The 20,624-nt window shown below is 44.3% G+C and overlaps 2 protein-coding genes across 5 annotated transcripts in view; one reads left to right on the plus strand and one right to left on the minus strand.

Moving 5' to 3' along the window:
* Positions 1-4,357, minus strand: part of bop1 (BOP1 ribosomal biogenesis factor) — a 15,991-nt gene extending 11,634 nt beyond the window's left edge. The window contains exons 1-6 of one of the 3 annotated variants that reach the window (XM_084031419.1): positions 4,246-4,357; positions 3,217-3,429; positions 2,451-2,633; positions 1,889-1,978; positions 1,422-1,576; positions 1,226-1,343 (exon numbers count right to left, since the gene is read on the minus strand). In XM_084031419.1, the coding sequence (XP_083887545.1) occupies positions 1,226-1,343; positions 1,422-1,576; positions 1,889-1,978; positions 2,451-2,633; positions 3,217-3,378 (708 nt within the window). In that variant the 5' untranslated portion in view covers positions 3,379-3,429; positions 4,246-4,357. Of the gene's footprint in view, positions 1-1,225; positions 1,344-1,421; positions 1,577-1,888; positions 1,979-2,432; positions 2,634-3,216; positions 3,430-4,245 lie in introns of all 3 variants that reach the window. The other 2 variants (XM_084031417.1, XM_084031418.1) reach the window with 2 other exon arrangements.
* hsf1 (heat shock transcription factor 1) lies at positions 3,661-20,562 on the plus strand. 2 transcript variants are annotated; one of them, XM_084031420.1, is made up of 15 exons: positions 3,661-4,056; positions 4,659-4,767; positions 5,188-5,324; positions 5,407-5,531; positions 6,560-6,635; positions 6,723-6,784; positions 9,072-9,150; positions 9,303-9,421; positions 13,719-13,903; positions 15,581-15,857; positions 16,092-16,163; positions 16,801-16,906; positions 17,285-17,338; positions 19,846-19,903; positions 19,980-20,562. In XM_084031420.1, exons 1-15 carry the CDS (start codon positions 3,946-3,948, stop codon positions 20,159-20,161), a joined length of 1,752 nt encoding a protein of 583 aa, XP_083887546.1. In that variant the 5' UTR covers positions 3,661-3,945; the 3' UTR covers positions 20,162-20,562. The 2 variants fall into 2 exon arrangements, with proteins under 2 accessions (XP_083887546.1, XP_083887547.1); XM_084031421.1 differs by lacking the exon at positions 16,092-16,163.
* The last annotated feature ends 62 nt before the right edge of the window (positions 20,563-20,624 follow it).

Below are 20,624 nucleotides of genomic sequence, written 5' to 3' on the forward strand. Positions count from 1 at the left end.
AAGAGGTCTTGTTTTCAGGGGTCCCTAACGTTTAGATGTTCTGTCCCCACCAGAGCAGAGAAGAAGAAATACCACGATCTGAGCAATCAGAAGCTGAGTAGGGGCGGGCCTTTGTCTCTGACCCCGGTATTCTTCTTCCCTGAATGGTGGTGGTTAGACATCAGGCTGAAAGTGGATCCTGCTAAACAGAACTGCAGATCGCAACCATAACACCTGTTACACTGTGCTACTCTACCTGCCGGCTAAGTGCTGGCAGGTAGCTCAGCTCAGCCTTCCACTGGTCTTATAAAAAGTAGTGGTCTGGTTCTTGCCTAGGGGCGGTTACAGAGCCAGGTTGGTCGGCGAGGTCCACATAGGTGTCGGTAGCTGGTCAACACCTGGTCAGGACTGGTAATGGTACATCCATAAAACGAAGCTGGATCAATGGAATGGATTTTTGCATGGGATTCTCACTTCTAACCACTAGATGGTGCTGTAGTGTTTGTAATTATTTTTCTCAAGGACACAACATTCAAGAGTTTTAGAAGGGATTTAAAAATACTGTGATATATATTGTGTATCACAATACAACCTCAAAAGAATTATATTATTTACAGGCCATATTGCCCAGCTCTACACAAGACTATTGTAATTCTGCTCCAATAAGCCTCTAAAGACTCCACTTGATCCAGATCTTGTGTTCCGACAAGAACTATGAAAAGAGATCACATTGCTCCTGTATTAGCTTCTCTGCACTGGCTCCTCCTCCCCACCTACTTTGTCCTTCAAGGTCAGGCACCATCATGTCTTACAGAACGTGTAGTACCCTATTACCCCTCTAAAACACTGCGCTCCCAGGATGCAGGGTTACAGGTGGTTCCAGGAGTCCCCAAAAGTAGACCGGGAGCCAGAGCCTTCAGTGATCAGGTTCCCCCCTTCCTGTGGAACCTGCTCCCGTTTTCGGACATCCAACCCAAATTTCAGACTTTACTCTCCGATAAGGCTTATACTTAGGGCTGGCTCAGGCCTGTCTTTGACCATCCCTTAGTGAAGCTGCTATAGGCCGAGGCTGCTAGGGGACTTCCTATGATACACAAGGGCCTCCTCCCCTTAGATCAAGAGTCATATCTCCAGAATAATAACAACCTGTCTATTATTGACCAGAGAACATTTAACAAGTCACATGATCAAATGAGGTTTCTTGTTTGAGGAGGGGGAGGGGCTTTCCCGTGTCACATGAGCGTACCTGGTACTCGTTGAAGTTGACATCCCCAAACTGTCCTCTCTGCAGACGATTGACCAGCTCCACCTGCTCATCTGACAGCACAATGTCACTTCCTGTCTGCTTGTCGTGGACCGTTCTCCTGAACACAAACTGCAGGTTAGCATCTTTAGCATTCCCACTTTAACACACTGAGCTAGCATTATGCTGACAGCCTCACCAGTAGTCCGGGTTCTCCATTTTGTCCAGGAAGTCATCAAGCTCATCCTTGTTTCTGATTGGTTTGTAGATCTTCTTGCCATCCAGGTTGTAGCCAATGTGAGGGAAGTCTTTGTACCACTCCATGGGAATGTTCCCCACCGTGTTCCTGATGTCCTGCAGAACCACCACAACATCATCGAAACAATCAGATGATGTTTGAAAAGAATGTAGAAGATAGAGGAACATGGCTGAATAATAGAGATCCCAGCACATTAAACATCCCAACAGAACATTAGAGATCCCAGCAGAATATTAGAGATCCCGGCAGGACATTAAACATCCCAACAGAACATTAGAGATCCCAGCAGGACATTAAACATCCCAACAGAACATTAGAGATCCCAGCAGAATATTAGAGATCCCAGCAGGACATTAGACATCCCAACAGAATGATCCCGGCAGAATGTTAGCGAGAACTCATCTCACCTCTTCATCTGAAGAATCCTGTTTATACTCATCTTCTTGATTCTTGTCTTCTTCACCTATCGCCACAGCCTCCTCCTCCTCCTCCTCTGTCTGTAGGGAGAACCGAACACTGGTGAGGAAGGAGAACACAGAACGGGGCTGCATTCCAGAATTCCTGAAACTCTGAGTTTGTTAACCCTGAGAAGAGGGATACTCTGAGTTTTCCGTCCCAGAAAGAGCATGAAATCACATATCTAAACAATATTCTCAGACACACATTTTCAACATTTCATATCGCGACATAATCCTGGACCAGATTCTTTGCGGAGCTCTTTAGATGTTTTCTGAAATGTTTAAGGACATTTGTGTTGTTGTTCTGCTGATATTTACTCTGTTTGATATATGAAATGTGATTAAAACCCATACGCCAAAGTCTACTTATTGGCACAATATTCTTCTGCTTCTTTTTCAGCTACCACCACCTTCTTTATGTGTCTGTGGGATTACACCTATATCAAATCATTATTTGTACATTTCACTACTCCCCCCCCGGACACACACACACCTCCACAGAAAACTCAACCTGCTGAGTCTGCACCATCTGTTCTTCATCATCATCATCCGATCCTTCCTCCTCATCATCCTCACTGTCACTCCCAGAATCCTCCAGCCCTGAATAAACACTGTCCTCGCTGTCTGACAGATCACCCTCCTGCTCTTCCTCCTTGGCTTCTTCCTCAGTGGGTTTGTTGTTGAAGGTGAAGACCTGAAGAAGAAAAAAACAACACTAAGGTTCAAACTGCAGAACACCACACCAAACTCCAATAAACTGATTTAAAGGACCATCCCAGTCTCGTTCTGACCCCCTATAAAAGGACCATTCCAGTCTCGTTCTGACCCCCTATAAAAGGACCATCCCAGTCTCGTTCTGACCCCCTATAAAAAGGACCATCCCAGTCTCGTTCTGACCCCCCTTTGAACGGACCATCCCTCCTGTGATGAACACAGGTGACTCCAGTCTGGTTTTAACCATCTTGACTCACATTGACTTTGTGTGTTGTAGATGTGGTCTCATTCCGAACCCACTGAGACGTGGTCTCACTGAAACGTGGTCTCCATATCAAGCTTTTCTGATTCAGAACCCTTGTCTTCAGTTTGGCTCCGCTCTCTGAGCATCGTTACACACACGGAGATAAACACCTAAAACGGAGATAAACACCTAAAACACTATCTATCTGCTTTCTCTAAAATCAGCAGCTTTGGTGTGCTGTTAGCATGCTAATTGCTAGTCGGCAGCTCCTTCCCAGTCCTCCCAGTGCTCCCAGTCTATCTGTCGGTGTGTGTCGCACCTGGTCCTGCTGGTCCTGCTGGTCCTCCTCCTCCTCTTTACTCCTCTTCTTCACCGTCGTCTCTGCAGCTTTCTCCATCTCTCCTCTCTGCTCGCTGTTCCGCGTGGTTCTGCTGCGACTCTCCTCCATCATGCAGCACGTGGGAGCATCACGTGGGAGCATACGGGGTCAAAGGTCAGGCGGAGCAGCCGGCGGGTTCACTGTTGGCGCCACCTGGTGGTCATCGTCATCATTTTAACCTCGAGTCGATATGAACGGAAGATAATTAAATGATATCTGGTCAAAATAAATATGTATTATATTGTATTATTTATTTTATGTTAAATTATATCAATAACATCCGATAATATTAGATTATATGAATACATAGCCTACAGTGCGAGGTATTTTGGGTCCGAAATAATCCAAATCCCATTTGTTTTGCGTCACAACGCGACCAGACGTTAATGCGTCATCACGGCGCGACAGCCAAGTAGCTACGCAGTTGTTACTTTTATCGGATTTGTTATGACTTTCCACCGTTAAGTTGTTGATAAGAACATAGATTAGTACATCAGCTGTAGACCAACAGAGACTAGCACGCTTCCGGAGCAGGAGCCAGCCCTCGGGGACCTGGATCAGTGCGCAGTCCGGCTCCTCGTCGCAGTTAGTTTGTTTGGAGATATTAGAGAGCTTCTAGCACCATTAGCGCACATCAGCTGCAGCAGTGTGTTTGATTTCTTGTCTTTTATGGAATATCCCGGAGGAGGAGGGGCGGTGCTGAACGTCCCGGCCTTCCTCACCAAACTGTGGACCCTGGTGGAGGACCCGGACACCGACCCGCTGATCTGCTGGAGCCCGGTACACGCATTAGCCTCACCTAGCCTAGCATCGACCTAACGGCTAACAGTTAGCGTTAGCAGACTAGACAGCTAGCTGTTAGCTTTAACCGTGGAAAAAGACCCAGTGGAGACACCGGGACCTGGATCTCTTTTCTTTCGAATGACATACACCACTCTGACACAAATACACATTAGCTTACACACTTACGTATTACGTACTTATTGCTTACTAAGGTAAGTACGTATGTTCTTATCTTCAGTATACGGAGCTGCAGCGATGACGTAGTTCAACAGGAAGTAAGTGTCAGCCTGGTTACCTCGACAACAAGACAACAGGATTTAGAATTATAAACTGAATGTAATACAGAAACACACGAGAAGCCTTGTGAAATGAGGCTCGGTCTCAGATCCTGATGGAGCTCCAGGTTTATTGTCCATTGAGCTTTATTAATCAGCTTACCAAGCTAAACCAGCTAGCATGCTACAGCTAGCTAACAACACCTGGCACTGCTAAAACCCCCTCCAGAAACCTGGTCCAACACTGACCCTAGACCCTTCTTCTGATGTTCCATGTGTTCTGTATGTTCTGATGTTCTATTTGTTCTCTGGGTTCCGTGTCAGGGTGGAACAAGTTTCCATGTGTACGATCAGGCTCGGTTCTCCAAAGAAGTTCTTCCAAAGTTCTTCAAACACAACAACATGGCCAGCTTCATCAGACAGCTCAACATGTGTAAGTAGAAACCCTGTTCCTGTATGACATCACTGCTGACATAACCAGCCGTGTTGTGATACCGAATGCTGATACGAGACCCATTTCTGAGTTCACAGTTCACACGTGGTCTTAATAGATCGTTAGTAGACCACGTTCTCTTCAAAGCCTTGCCCCTTTCAGACTACAGTTATGGTTTTGTCATATACTCTTGTGTGAGGTCCCCCCGCCCCACACATGTTAGCCCCGCCCCTTTCCAGTTTCATTGAACCTGGCTGCTCCGGCTGTCGTCCCACTGGAGTAAACGGTGTTCCTTACTGAGAGCACAGTTCCAACACTTGACTCAGTTTTCCTGAATCCCTTGTACAGACCACTGAAGAGGTAGTCTGTGGGTGTGGTGAATGTTTCGACATGGCGTCCCTCTCTCATGTCTGTCCCCAGATGGTTTCCGTAAGGTGGTCCACATTGAAGAGGGCGGTCTGGTGAAACCGGAGAGAGACGACACTGAGTTCCAACATCCGTTCTTCATCAGAGGACAGGAACACCTGCTGGAGAACATCAAACGCAAAGTCACCAACGTACGTACTTGTGACACACATCTGTCCACCCGCTCTGGTCTCCATGGTAACGGTGGGTCTCTCTGCACCGTGATTGGTTCAGGTCTCGTCTGTGCGTCAGGAGGAAGTGAAGATGTCTGCAGACGATGTGAACAAGATCCTGAACGACGTCCAGCTGATGAAGGGAAAACAGGAAACCATCGACTCCAGAATCATCGCCATGAAACAGTGAGGAGTCCCGATCCCAGATCACATCAGACCTGATCCCGGACAGAATCAGACCTGACCTGATCCCGGACAAAATCAGACCTGACCTGATCCCGGACCTGAATCAGACCTGACCTGATCCCGGACAAAATCAGACCTGACCTGATCCCGGACCTGAATCAGACCTGACCTGATCCCGGACAAAATCAGACCTGACCTGATCCCGGACAAAATCAAACCTGACCTGATCCCGGACCTGAATCAGACCTGATCCCAGACAAAATCAAACCTGACCTGATCCCGGACAAAATCAGACCTGACCTGATCCCGGACCTGAATCAGACCTGATCCCAGACAAAATCAAACCTGACCTGATCCCGGACAAAATCAGACCTGACCTGATCCCGGACCTGAATCAGACCTGATCCCAGACAAAGTCAAACCTGACCTGATCCCGGACCTGAATCAGACCTGATCCCGGACAAAATCAGACCTGACCTGATCCCGGACCTGAATCAGACCTGATCCCAGACAAAGTCAAACCTGACCTGATCCCGGACCTGAATCAGACCTGACCTGATCCCGGACAAAATCTGACCTGATCCCGGACAAAATCAGACCTGACCTGATCCCGGACAAAATCAGACCTGACCTGATCCCGGACCTGAATCAGACCTGACCTGATCCCGGACAAAATCTGACCTGATCCCGGACAAAATCAGACCTGACCTGATCCCGGACAAAATCAGACCTGACCTGATCCCGGACCTGAATCAGACCTGACCTGATCCCGGACAAAATCTGACCTGATCCCGGACAAAATCAGACCTGACCTGATCCCAGACCTGAATCAGACCTGATCCCAGACAAAATCAAACCTGACCTGACCCCGGACCTGAATCAGATCTGATCCCGGACCTGAATCAGACCTGATCTCGGACCTGAATCAGACCTGATCTCGGACCTGATCCAGACCTGATCTCGGACCTGAATCAGACCTGATCCTGGACCTGAATCAGAGCTGACCCTCCAGCATGTGTGTGTTTCAGTGAGAACGAGGCTCTATGGAGGGAGGTAGCCAGTCTAAGACAGAAACACGTTCAGCAACAGAAAGTTGTCAACAAGGTAATTAATACACAAATCAATCAATCAATCAATACATGCATGTTTCCTTCTTCCTGAACCAGAAACAAACTGTCTGTCTCTCTGCAGCTGATCCACTTCTTGGTGTCTCTAGTTCAGTCCAACAGAATCCTGGGGGTCAAGAGGAAGATGTAAGTCCCCTTCACAGTATACTACACTATGTACTACACTCTGTACTACACTCTATACTACACAGTATACTACACTATGTACTACACTCTGTACTACACTCTATACTACACAGTATACTACACTATGTACTACACTCTGTACTACACTCTATACTACACAGTATACTACACTATGTACTACACTCTGTACTACACTCTATACTACACAGTATACTACACTATGTACTACACTCTGTACTACACTCTATACTACACAGTAGGGCTGGGCGATATGACCTCAAATCAATATCACGATATATTGAGGAACTCACCTCGATAACGATAAATGAACGATAAGTAACCCCCCCCCCCCCCCCCGGTTAAAAAAATGCCACTTTAAAGGACTGTAAAACTACACTGTAGTTAAGATTTATATTATTTATTTGGTAGTATAAAATAACAAAGTATTAAAAATACAGTCTCTATAAACAAATTCAAAATATGGAGTTGTCAAGTAATCAGGTTCTCTATAACGGGAGAAACAAGTTTACATTTCACATTTTTCTGATCGACATCGTCCTCGCTGAACCCAAAATGTTGCCAAACGATCGATGACGCATTTCTTTTGGGAACGAGGTGCTCTTCCTCCTCGACCAGATTTATTTCGGCTGCCGCGGCAGCAGCCGCTTCATCGTTTAAACCGGCGGGCTCCATTTTCGTCTCAAGGTGCGTGTCCACAGGGGCGATTTTAAACGCGAGTGGACGCGCCGCTTCCCAGTATTGCACGCTTGGTGGGCTGCCACTAGAGGATGATTGACAGGCGCTCTCCTTTAAACAACACATTTTTGCGAGCGTTCGCGAGCGTTCCCGAGGCGGCGAGTCGAGCCCGGCGCCTCTGATTAGCATAAAGTAGATTCGACTTCAACTTTAGGCAAATGAGGAGCGGCCAACTCGCGCGCCGTCTCTCGACATTCGCCGCGACGCTACCAGAATGCATTGCACAGCTTTTCACATAGACAATGAATGGGACGCGGGGAAACACCGCTGCCTGTGGACACGCACCTTCACCCACACTTTCCCTTCTTGTTACAGACTGGATGGGGTGGAGTCACGTGACTGCACACGCTGTATACGTAGTACAGTACAGCCGAGCGTCTTAAAGGGACATGAACATACTGGTAGCCTACCTACACACACAGCCAAACAAGAAAAAAACGACTTTTCTTTTTTTTTTTTTTAAACCGAATATACCGACATGGGCAAAATGACGTCGGTTGTCGTCGTAAATTTCGGTATCGGTACATTTTCGGTGTATCGCCCACCCCTACTACACAGTATACTACACTATGTACTACACTATGTACTACACTCTGTACTACACTCTATACTACACAGTATACTACACTATGTACTACACTATGTACTACACTCTGTACTACACTCTATACTACACAGTATACTACACTATGTACTACACTATGTACTACACTCTGTACTTCACAGTATACTACACTATGTACTACACTATGTACTACACTCTGTACTTCACAGTATACTACACTATGTACTACACTCTGTACTTCACAGTATACTACACTATGTACTACACTCTGTACTACACTCTATACTACACAGTATACTACACTATGTACTACACAGTATACTACACTATGTACTACACTATGTACTACACAGTATAGTACACTATGTACTACACTATGTACTACACAGTATACTACACTATGTACTACACAATCTCATCTGACCATCTCCGGCCCAGCGATCTTGTTTGAACAACTCCATGAATGACGTGTGAGCGAGTCCTTTGAGTCCTCCCTCTCCTCTGACCCGTGCACACTTTCAGGAGTGACAGTGAGTTCACACTCTCTGGCTCTCAGAAACCTTCTGGTGACAAACCGTTCTGGATGCAGACTTGGTTTTCATAGCAGCCTCAATCCAACTAATCCAGACTAGTGCCGGTGGATGTTTAATCCAAAATGGGGGGTTTTTGAATTAAAGATTGTTTGAAATCACAATATGTTTTCAGTATCCCTCATATTTGGTCCCCTGTTAGGATTTAAACCTGTATTGTGTGTAATATCTGAAATGTATTCAATGAACACAAATGAGCAAAAAGACAAACAGGAGGGTTGAGTGGGTCAGGGAGAAAGTCGGGCCTCGGCCCCATAGCTTTCTGACAATGTGGCCCCCTGACAAATATAGTGGAACTACTAAACAGTAAGTCGTTATATTTATATCTCCCTATTGCATATATGTATATATTTACTCTACCTCTGTCTGTCTGCAGTCCTCTGATGCTGAATGACACTAGCTCCTCCCACTCCATGCCAAAATACAATCGGCCGTTCTCATTGGAGCACATTCAGGTAACCTGTGACTGACCCCCCTGTGACTGACCCCCCTGTGACTGACCCCCCTGTCCTTGACCCCCCTGTGACTGACCCCCCTGTGACTGACCCCCCTGTCAGCTGTTTGTACCTCAGAACTTGGTCATTTAACTCTCTGTATGTGTTTTCAGGCTGCAGCCAGTTTATTCTCACCTGACTCTCCTGTGACCTCTGGACCAATCATCTCTGACATCACAGATGTGGCCACGCCCACAGCCGAATATTTGGTCTGCGATTGGACCGATGGAGGGTGAGAACCTTCTTCACATCTTCTCCACTTGCACACGTGTGTAAATGAGTATTAATAAGTGTGGAAATAAAGCCTGACAACTCTTGTACAAACACTCCATATCCTCATTATGAGTCTGAATCATAATGCTGACTAAGACTTACCAAAACTTAAACTGCAACGGCAGACATTTGTGAGACAGGAAGTCATAGAAAAAGTTACATCCTGTTAGACGCGATCTGTAGGCTATCTGTAGTTTGCGACCACATTCACATTTGTTCATAAATATCTGTGTATATCAGAATCAGAATAATTTAGTAATCCCTCGGGAAAATGTATAGCTGCAGTTGCTACATAAGAGTCAGGAAAAAAAAGAGTCAAATAAGTATAAAAATATAAAGTAATGCCACTAAATATAAGTAATGTATGAACATAATGTACGTATATAAAACACTATATGGTAAAGAAGTGTATCTGCTGTTGAGGTAGTATCATAGACAGTGTTTCCCCTAGAATTTTTTTCAGTCCGGTGGTTCCCACCGAAAAACCCCTAAACAGACGAGCCGCGTGGGATGGTGTATTGGTTGGATGAAGTCAGGTGGCACAGCAAGCAGTCTGCAATTCTGCAATTATTATATTTGCATTCAACATTTTTGTTCAACCAGAGTGTATTCAAGGTTTTCAAGGTTTTCAAGGAGAGAGTGACTATTAAGGTGCCGGTTGATGGAAATGATCCAAAATTAGGGGCCGGAAAAATATATGAGTGCATATATTGTCTTATTTTATCAAGTAAAATATAAGTTATGGGTCATTCCGTGTCATTTCATCAAATTTCTGTAAATCTTCCCACCTGACCATCTCAGAATGTCCTGAAAAAATTCAAGTACAAAGACACACTTGTTAATAGGACAAATCCAAAATATTAGGTCTCTACTGTCAACAGTTTTCTCATGAAACATCATTGAATGAAGGGTAGTTTGGACGGTTTTTGGCATCATGCTCTGAAAAGCCATTTTTAAACAGCAATATCTGGAAAACTATCTCACCTGTGGCCTTCAAAATTTTTACAGAGTATATCCGTTACTAATAGCCTCCAGACATGGAATATTAGGGGTGTAGCTCAATGATAACCTAGTATGGTAGGTACTTAGAATTAGGCTTTTTGAAATAAAGTAGTACATTTGAAGAGTGGCTGAGCTCCCATTTTTACAGATAAAAGACTTCTATCACTTCTGCCTCTATCTCTGGTGTTAGCTTAAACATTCTACAAAATATGGTCTCTCTTACATTATTAGTTTCACAGATATTAAGGCTCGAAAATGGAAGTAAACACATCTTTGCCCAACTTCAGAGTCATATTCCAAAAAACTGACAACACGCATCAGGTCCAAACTTACTTTTTTTGAAAGATCATATTCTTGTTAAAATCATATTTAAAAATTGGGAGGGTGTTTTGCCTCAATTTGTCGCAGTGATTTTTTAAAATCCTGATATTGGTGGGGTTTTTGTGGCCGTTTTTGGTACTGCATGTCTTATTATCCTACAAGTAAACATCACAGCAGGGCAATTCAAATGTGTTTTTTACCATTTACCAAAGACTTACATGTGACTAAATGCTACTGATAAATTTAGCCTTACGAAAACATTAAAATGTAGCACAGTTGTAGTTATAGAGGCAATAAGTCCTTGAATGTGAGTTGAACATGCTGAAAGCAGCTTTTAATGTCTTATGAACAAATATAGCATAATATTGAAGACTGTACATTTTGTCATACTTTAAGTATATAAATTACACAACTAAATCAAATAATAATCTTAATTTGAGCATAAGATTTTACATTACAGTACAAAAGTCTCCAAAGTTTGATATTGAATAACAGTTTGTCTCTATGCTCACTATGAGACAATATGTGAGTTATGATCAGAAATGGTGGATAGGAAGTATCAGAGATGTTTCAGATGAAGATGAAGATGTACTGGTTCAGTTCATGCACCCACATGGCCCTGCCAAGAGTTTCTACTGGCCAAGAAGAGAAGAACTTGACGTTCCCTCTACAGAAACTGGACGCATGTATGCCATCAAAAAAGATGAGCACAACAGAGCAGAGATGTACATTAGACAATTTGTAAAGTGACTGCCAAATTAATGAATGTGACGAAGGAATTTGATCTACAAGATGAAAAATGTGTGATCCCTCATAGTGCGCATAGCGACAAACTGTTATTCAATATCAAACTTTGGAGACTTTTCTACTGTAATGTAAAATCTTATGCTCAAATTAAGATTATTATTTGATTTGGTTGTGGTATTTATATACTTAAAGTATGACAAAATGTACAGTCTTCAATATTATGCTATTTTTGTTCATGGTTTAAGACATTAAAAGCTGCTTTCAGCATGTTTAACTCACATTCAAGGACTTATTGCCTCTGTAACTACAACTGTGCTACATTTTAATGTTTTCGTAAGGCTAAATTTATCAGTAGCATTTAGTCACATGTAAGTATTTGGTAAATGATAAAAAGCACAATTGAATTGCCCTGCTGTGATGTTTACTAGTAGGCTGTTAGGACATGCAGTACCAAAACCAGCCACAAAAACCCCACCAATATCAGGATCTTTAAAAAATCACTGCGACAAAATGAGGCAAAACACCCTCCCGATTTTTAATATGATTTTAACAAGAATATGATCTTTCAAAAAAAGTAAGTTTGGACCTGATGCGTGTTGTCAGTTTTTTGGAATATGACTCTGAAGTTGGGCAAAGATGTGTTTACTTCCATTTTCGAGCCTTAATATCTGTGAAACTAATAATCTAAGAGAAACCACATTTTGTAGAATGTTTAAGCTAACCCCAGAGATAGAGGCAGAAATGATAGAAGTCTTTTATCTGCAAAAATGGGAGCTCAGCCACTCTTCAAATGTACTATTTTATTTCAACAAGCCCCATTTTAAGTACCTACCATACTAGGTTATCATTGAGCTACACCCCTGATATTTCATGTCTGGAGACTATTAGTAACAGATATACTCTGTAGAAAATTTGAAGGCCACAGGTGAGATACTTTTCCAGATAATGCCGTTTAAAAATGGCTTTTCAGAGCATGATGCCAAAAACCGTCTAAACTACCCTTCATTCAATGATGTTTCATGAGAAAACTGTTGACAGTAGAGACCTAATATTTGGGATTTGTCCTATTAACAAGTGTGTCTTTGTACTATATTTTTTTCAGGACATTCTAAGATGGTCAGGTGGGAGGCATTTGATGAAATGACACGGAATGACCCTTATAGGTTTACTCAACAGCCTAATAGTTCATAGAAATTCAGGTAGAAATATGTTAACTCAGAGTTCCACAGCTTATCAAAAAACAATCCTTATTTTATTAACATTGCATTCTCACTGCTCCAGCCCAAACGGGCTTTGGCCCGTTAGCCGGTTGTACATACGTCATCACGTCCTCATACTACACACGCATGGCTTGATGTTGTTTTAAAGGAGCGCCGTCTCTGCATATATTTCTCGACAACACTCGACCTGCATCAGCGAATGCGCGCACGAGCGGATCTGTGCGAGCAGGCAGCGCGAGGAAAGAGGATTTCCGGTAGGTTCCGGGATCCGGTCCGGTTCCGCTCACACCACGAGTCTGAAGTGTGCAACAGCTTATCAAAATACAGTGTCAACTTTCCGTGTTTTCAAAGTAGAAAGCGACATCGTGGTGGTTTAACGAGGCAGAGCGGCATCAGAACAATATCAAGCGCGTAAATTACACGAAGAAGAACGTAGCGGGAGTGCGCGGCGAGGATTGTTGTGGCCGCGCATCTTGCGGAGCAAGTCTACTGTGCTGCGCGGAGGCGCTCCTAATGTAAATGATTATTGATTTATGAATGAATTGATAGGTGGCTTATTTTTGGCGTATTGATTATTTTGGCCTGGCGACAGGTCTCCTTGTACAATGGTAGGGGAAACACTGATAGAATATAGTGCATATAAGTAAAGTTTGACAGATTTATATATATATATATATATATATATATATATATATATATATTTATATATATATATATATATAAAAACTGCAGCCGCCTTGATCTCGTGAGATTATTGTTGCCCACGTGTTCATGGCGTCAGAGCAAGTCGGGATCAAGTCAAACACAGAACTACCCAGCATGCATTGCGCTGCGATCGATTCTGCACAGGCCTGGCTCGTCTCCAACGGGCCTATTAGATGCACATGGAAGAGCAGCCTGCATTCTTCTCTGATTGGTCGATTAGTAGTCACTAACAGCCAATCCTCTTGCCTCTTTCACATGAAGAGGGAGCCAATCAGTCAGTATCAAAGAGGAGTCGTCCAATCCTTACGTGGAGGCGTGTCCTGTTCTGGAGAGTGGAGGAACACATGTAGGAACGGCTCTTTCTCCAACCACCTTCATCAACTCCATCTTACAGGAAGACGACACACAGCCACCACTGAACCCCTCCACCACCAGACCTCCACCAGGTAACATTAACCCCTCCACCACCAGACCTCCACCAGGTAACATTAACCCCTCCACCACCAGACCTCCACCAGGTAACATTAACCCCTCCACCACCAGACCTCCACCAGGTAACATTAACCCCTCCACCACCAGACCTCCACCAGGTAACATTAACCCCTCCACCACCAGACCTCCACCAGGTAACATTAACCCCTCCACCAGGTAACATTAACCCCTCCACCACCAGACCTCCACCAGGTAACATTAACCCCTCCACCACCAGACCTCCACCAGGTAACATTAACCCCTCCACCACCAGACCTCCACCAGGTAACATTAACCCCTCCACCACCAGACCTCCACCAGGTAACATTAACCCCTCCACCACCAGACCTTGGCACACTGGCCAAATGGGTTACTTTCCACTTTCAATGGAAAGTGGCTGGAAAATACAGATTATGTCCAGTACAGGACTCTATTGTCATCTACTGGAGCTTTTGGATATGAAATGTACCTTGCTTCATCAACTTCTACTAATGTGCCTAGTATAAAATAAAAAAAAAAACAACAAAATGTATAATTTTGTCTCCAAATGGAGTATTTTTATTATACCAAAAAATAAGTAATAAATAAGTTATAAACAAATGCCGATGTGCAATAAATTACCGGCGTTATTACTCACTCTGAAGTCCATCCCATGATGCACCAGAAAGCAGTTTCTCTCAGGAATGACACAAGGTCAAACATTGCACTTGGAGCAGTAAATGGGAGTCTTAACGTCCTTAACTTTATAGCCTGGCATCTCCAGCTCCTCCTTTTCCGTCTCCGTCTCCGTCTCCACCAGAACAAACCCGTCCTCCGGTCCTGAGGGCCAGTTCTCCACCGGTACACGGGCATGCAGGTGCTGGTGAGCCAACATCACTGCTGCTGTCTGAGTATGGAGAAACTGTAAATGCGACGTCTGACCGCCTCTGAAATCTCGGCCATGTCCTTCTCGGTGTTATACATGTTTCTTTGTGGGGTGCCGGGATGGCTCAGTGGTAGAGTTGGTGACCCACTTACGGAGGACGAGTCCTCAGCGCAGCGGCCCGGGTTTGAATCCGGCCCGTTCTGCAATGTCATCCCCATCTGTCTCCCCCTTTCACTCTCACATTCGATCTCTCAATAAAAGGCAAAAATGGCCCAAAAAAAGAAATGTCCTTTGCCATGTTGGAAAAACACACAGTGTCAAATAAAACTTTGTAAAACTTCTTTGTAGTCCAATACGGCGCTGCGCGTCTGGCTCCCTTGCACTCTGCATAAAAGCTTCCTGCAACGTGATGATGTTGTCGTCGAATGCATGGACTTTAAGTCAGCTGGGTATTGTAGTCCATAGGGTGTTTGGTATCATTCGATTCAGTAGATTGTCCCCTTTGACTACAAACATGACCGCACTATGGATGGATTTACAATGATATGCACGTTCGGTCTTGTTTTATGAACATTATGGTCTATACTTTGAGCAACAGTCGAAAAGAAACATCATTGTCCCGTTTTGTTTTTTTAGCTGATTAATATGGCTGTAGTTTGTTTGGCCCTTCGGGGGGCGATCGGGCTTAACGGGTTAAAACGTCTTATATAAGTCCTATCTATTATTATTATAATTATTATTATTATTATTACCACCTTCAATACATCATTCTGTTTCTGGTCTCTAGCCACTCCCATTGCTGTGATGAACCCTCCCTCCACTGGACCCACACCAAGCGCCCCAGTTAGCCAAGCCCCTGCCTCCGTTCCCACTTCAAACTGCGGTCCGAGCCCCACCTGCGGTCCGAGCCCCACCTGCGGTCTGAGCCCCACCTGCGGTCTGAGCCCCACCTGCGGTCCGAGCCCCACCTGCGGTCCGAGCCCCACCTGCGGTCCGAGCCCCACCTGCGGTCCGAGCCCCACCAAACCTCAGCACAAATGTCAAACCATTGCCTGTTTTGACAGGTGAGTCAAGTCGGCAACCTATTGTCCCTGTATGGTCTCCCTCACATTTTCATCCCTACGTTGTACCACATCCTGTCCCCGGATCTCCAGGGACCCATCTCCACCAGAATGCCTTTACGCCTGTGTATTATTGGTGTATTACGATAGGAGTGTATTGTTAACCGTGCATCTGTCAGGTGACTCGGATGTTCTCAGGTGCACAGGTGTGTCATTAAAACCCCTGTGCTTCCCCAGACCCCGCCCCCCCCCCTCTGCAGGTGGACTCTCACCTGATGTTTGGCACTTTGTATCAACACGAGCGGACAAGTAAATCTATGAATCTTAATATGATTTTATATTTATATTATTCTGTTTTAAAGGATGGGTCTGGTGGTCTTTTCTGACAGCATGTTCAAACCAGTATTTTCTATTATTATTAATAGTAATTATAATAATAATAAAAATATGAATTTTATATCCACCATGACTCAAATTATTATTATTATTAGTCCTATTGATATTATGACATGCTGTACTAGCTCTACCTATCCGATGGAGAGAAAGGGGAGGTTTTTTGTTGCCACTGTCAATTATGAGGTAATCTCGGTTCTACCCCAATAATAATAATAATAATAATAATAATAATAATAATAATAATAATAATAATAATAATTATTATTATTATTATTTTTATTATTATTATTATTAATAATAATAATAATTAATAATAATAATAATAATAAGAATAATAATAATAATAATAATAATAATTATTATTATTATTATTATTATTATTATTATTATTATTATTATTATTATAATAATAAAGACTTGGAGCCGAGTTCCACAGACAGGAAATCAAAACAAATTGGTGGTTTGAGTCTAAACATATTTAATAGTTTGAGGTAAAATATAGAAACAAAACTCTTTTCTATCCTGTCTCCTGTCTGTCTCTGTGTTTCAGGTCTGAGCTGTCCAATCATGTCGACAGCATTGACAGCAGTCTAGAAAACCTGCAGAGCATCCTGAATACACAAGCCTTCACTTTGGACACCTCGCCGCTCATGGAGGTCAGTCAGACTGTGTTCTTCATTCACGGTGTATATTAATATGTTTCAGACATGTTATAGTATATAATAACACCTGTTATTACCAGTGGGTGTTTGTCCTGGGTAGGTCAGGTTCTGGGGGGGTCCCCTTCATCACCAGTCAGTGTTTGTCCTGGGTAGGTCTGGTTCTGGAGGGTCCCCTTCATCACCAGTCTGTGTTTATCCTGAGTAGTTGCCAGATGCCAGAAGGATGTTTTATAGCACGTAGTTCAGAGACCTCCAGTAACAACTGCAGGTGTTGGGAACCCCGTAAACTGGACCGTGGCTCCTATTTAACAGCACGTATGCATATTTGTATTTGTATATTTGTGTGTATTCATGTAAACTGTCTTTGTTTAGTTTTTCAGCTCAACCTGTTCCTCAGGAGACTTTGATCTGGACAGTTTGGACACCGTGAGTTCAACAACACACTGTTTTTTTGTTTGAATACACTTCCTGTCCTCGAAACTGTCACAATAAGAGCAGTTGATTCAGTAAATGATTGACCATATAAACAGCAGATAAAAACAACTACAGGCATGTATGTCTACCACTGGTGGAAAAGAACTAAGTACATTTACATGAGTTTAATTTATGTACTTGTGCTACCTCATACCTACATTTACATTTCGGGCGTTTAGCAGACGCTTTTGTCCAAAGCGAAGTACATTTGTCAAAAGAAAGAAACCACAACATATCAAGTGTTCAGTCCTCATCTGAGTAAAGTAGTAGCTGTTCAGCAAGGATACCGTAAAGCTGTAGCCCCCCCCTCCCCTCTGTGCTCCTCCGAGCTCTATCGTTCTCCCCCCAGCCTCCCACCTCCCTCTTATTTTACGAAAATAGTTCACCGAAATGTGTTTCTGAAAACATTTTAGGGGAGAAATAAGCGATGCAGTTGCTGAATCTGTCTTTATTTTAGATCGACAACGGTCAGTTTAAAACATTATCGAGAGCTTGCGGCGGGCAGCGGCGCCGAACATTCCCTCCGGATATGAACTCAGGCAGGACGCCGTTTAGTTTCCCGGTGTGTCCGGGACTTCCACAACATGTACAAAGCAGTAATAGTGTTTATTACGGCCACGAATGATGAAACATTATTGGTGTAAATGCAGCGGTGCCAGTCGGATTTCTCTCTCACCCCGACTGCAGTACGTCCCAGATCCCAATCTGCTCGGCTACCCCTCGCCACAATCCCCCCCTCCCCGCTGACGCCGCAGCCTCAGCAGAAATCTCACTCTAAACTCACGTGAGACTCACGTTATAGTAGCCATGCGGACCGGATGGCTACTATTGGCTAAAGTTTGGCTCAAGTGAAAAATCGTAGACTAGAGTTTTAAGTACAACAGTGCTGTGATCAAAGGGCTACAGGTAAGAACATAGAAGTGCAGGGGGGAGGGGAGAGTCATGCTATGCAGTGTCGAGGTGAAGTCTGAACAGGTGAGTCTTGAGCCTTTTTCAGAAGATGGCAAATGACTCAGCTGTCCTGTCATTAGTCTGGAGTTCGTTCCACCACTGAGGACCAGAACAGAGAAGAGTCTGGACTTTGCTGAGCGACATTTGTTTGATTTCAGCGATGGTGGTACCAGCCGGCCAGCTGAAGTAGAGGAGCGAAGTGCTCGCTTCGGGGCGTGTGGTTTGACCAGTGTTTGGAGGTAGATGGGTGCCGTTCCATTGATGGCCCTGAAGGCCAGTGTCATCGTCTTGAATTGGATGCGTGCTGCAACAGGGAGCCAGTGGAGGCCACGGAAGTTAAGCTTGAGGTGATGTGCAGTTGTCCAGACAGAGATGTCAGCCAGACAGTCCGAGATGCGAGTTGCAATGTGAGTGTCAGAGGACGGGGGAAAAGAGAGGAACAGCTGGGTGTCATCAGCGTAGCAATGGTAGGAGAATCCATGCGATGTGATAACAGAACCTAGTGATCTGGTGTATAGTGAGAACAGAAGCGGTCCTAATACTGAGCCTTGAGGGACACCCGTGTCCAGAGAACAGGTTTTGGACATAGAGCCATTCCATGTGACCTGAAAGGTGCGATTTGTCAGGTATGATGTAAACCAGGTGAGAGCAGAGTCAGTTATGCCAAGTTCAGCCAGAGTGGAGAGGAGGATTTGGTGGTTGACTGTGTCAAACGCAGCAGATAGGTCGAGGAGAATGAGAACGGAGGAGTTGGATGATGTTTTGGCGTCTCGCAGGGACTCGGTCACCGTGAGGAGGGCCGTCTCAGTGGAGTGAGCAGTCCTGAATCCTGATTGATTAGGGTCTAGGAGGTTGTTCTGCAAGAGATAGGATGACAGTTGGTTGTAGGCGGCACGTTCCAAGGTTTTAGAGAGGAATGAAAGAAGAGATACAGGTCTGTAGCTTTGGATGTCAGCAGCGTCTAGGGTGGGTTTTTTAAGGAGAGGCTTCACTGTAGATGTCTTAAAATCCGCTGGAATGACACCTGAGGTGAGGGAGGAGTTGATCAGGGTGGTGAGGAATGGCAAGATGTCGTGTGAGATGTCTTGGAGAAGAGAGGAGGGGATCGGGTCGAGGGAGCAGGTGGTGGCACGGTTAGATGTAACAAGTGTGTGAACGTCTTCAGAGGACTCCGTTTCAGTGAGATATGTTGTATTTGTCACATTTATCTGACAGTTACACTTACAGACAGCCCCCCCCCCCCCCCCAACTGAGCTGTTGCTCAAGGGCACCTTGGTAGTGACCTCCTGTCCCCAAGCTAGACCCCCCAGACTAAGCTGCTGCTGCCCCCTTCAAAAATACAAAATATACCCAACTAAGATTATGAGGTAATATTATTATTATTAAGTGTTGAATGTATCAATATATAGATATATTGACATGTGTATACCGGTACACACTGATTAAATCCACCAATTGGTGTGTTGATGATGATGTCACAATTGTGTGATGTCACTGTTTCCTGTCAGCTGCTGTCTGAAGAAGTCCCCAACGGAAGTGTGGAAAGTGGCAGTGCCATCAACACAGGTATCACACACTCACATGTGTACCTTTATATTTGTGAGGACCGCCTAAGTACTCTGCTGCTTTCTGATTGGTCCAGGGAAGCAACTGGTGCAGTACACAGCCACACCTCTCTTGGTGTCTGAACCAATCAGCTTGGGGGAAGGCGAGGTCGACCTACCGTCCCTACTGGAGGCGGAGCCTTTCTCCAGCTCTGAACCGCCCACTGACGACCCAGCCACCGCCCTGCTGAGCCACAGCCACCTGCACTCTGACCTCTGACATCACCAGGTTCATTAGTCACCATGGAAACAGGACAGTCTCACTCAGCAGTTGGTGATGATCAGCTGTAGATCAATCAGTAGGTCAAAGGTCACGTTTTTATTATGCAGATTTATATTGACCTGTTTATAAACCTTTGTCGTCATCTACTCTTTTTATTTCGCCGTGTTCTTTTTAGACGCTTGATTTCACTCTTGTTCATTTTGATGCTTGATCGCTGTAAAAGGAAAACCAGGATCACGTCTGGGCCGGCTGGTCCAATCGGACCAGGTCTGAGCTCTTTTCTGTTCTGCATGTTTCATGTGTAATATGTATCAAATGAAGAGAATCTCAATATTTTTGAAAAGTGTGAATTAGATGGAGATTAATTAATGAAATAGGGAATATGATGTGATTAATCCTCATTATATACGGTGTGCTAATCAATAGATTCTTATTCTTATTGAATCCTTCTGGTCGTTTG

This window comes from Eutrigla gurnardus (genome assembly GCF_963514095.1).
Source record: "Eutrigla gurnardus genome assembly, chromosome: 17".
NCBI lineage: Eukaryota > Metazoa > Chordata > Actinopteri > Perciformes > Triglidae > Eutrigla > Eutrigla gurnardus.

What these genes read in the sequence shown, in the direction of transcription:
- hsf1 (XM_084031420.1), top strand. Translation starts at nt 3,946, where the DNA reads ATGGAATATCCCGGAGGAGGAGGGGCGGTGCTGAACGTCCCGGCCTTC. An exon ending in ATCTGGACAGTTTGGACACC is followed by an intron (nt 17,339 to 19,845) that starts GTGAGTTCAACA and finishes GTTTCCTGTCAG; the next exon opens with CTGCTGTCTGAAGAAGTCCC. An exon ending in TGGCAGTGCCATCAACACAG is followed by an intron (nt 19,904 to 19,979) that starts GTATCACACACT and finishes TGATTGGTCCAG; the next exon opens with GGAAGCAACTGGTGCAGTAC.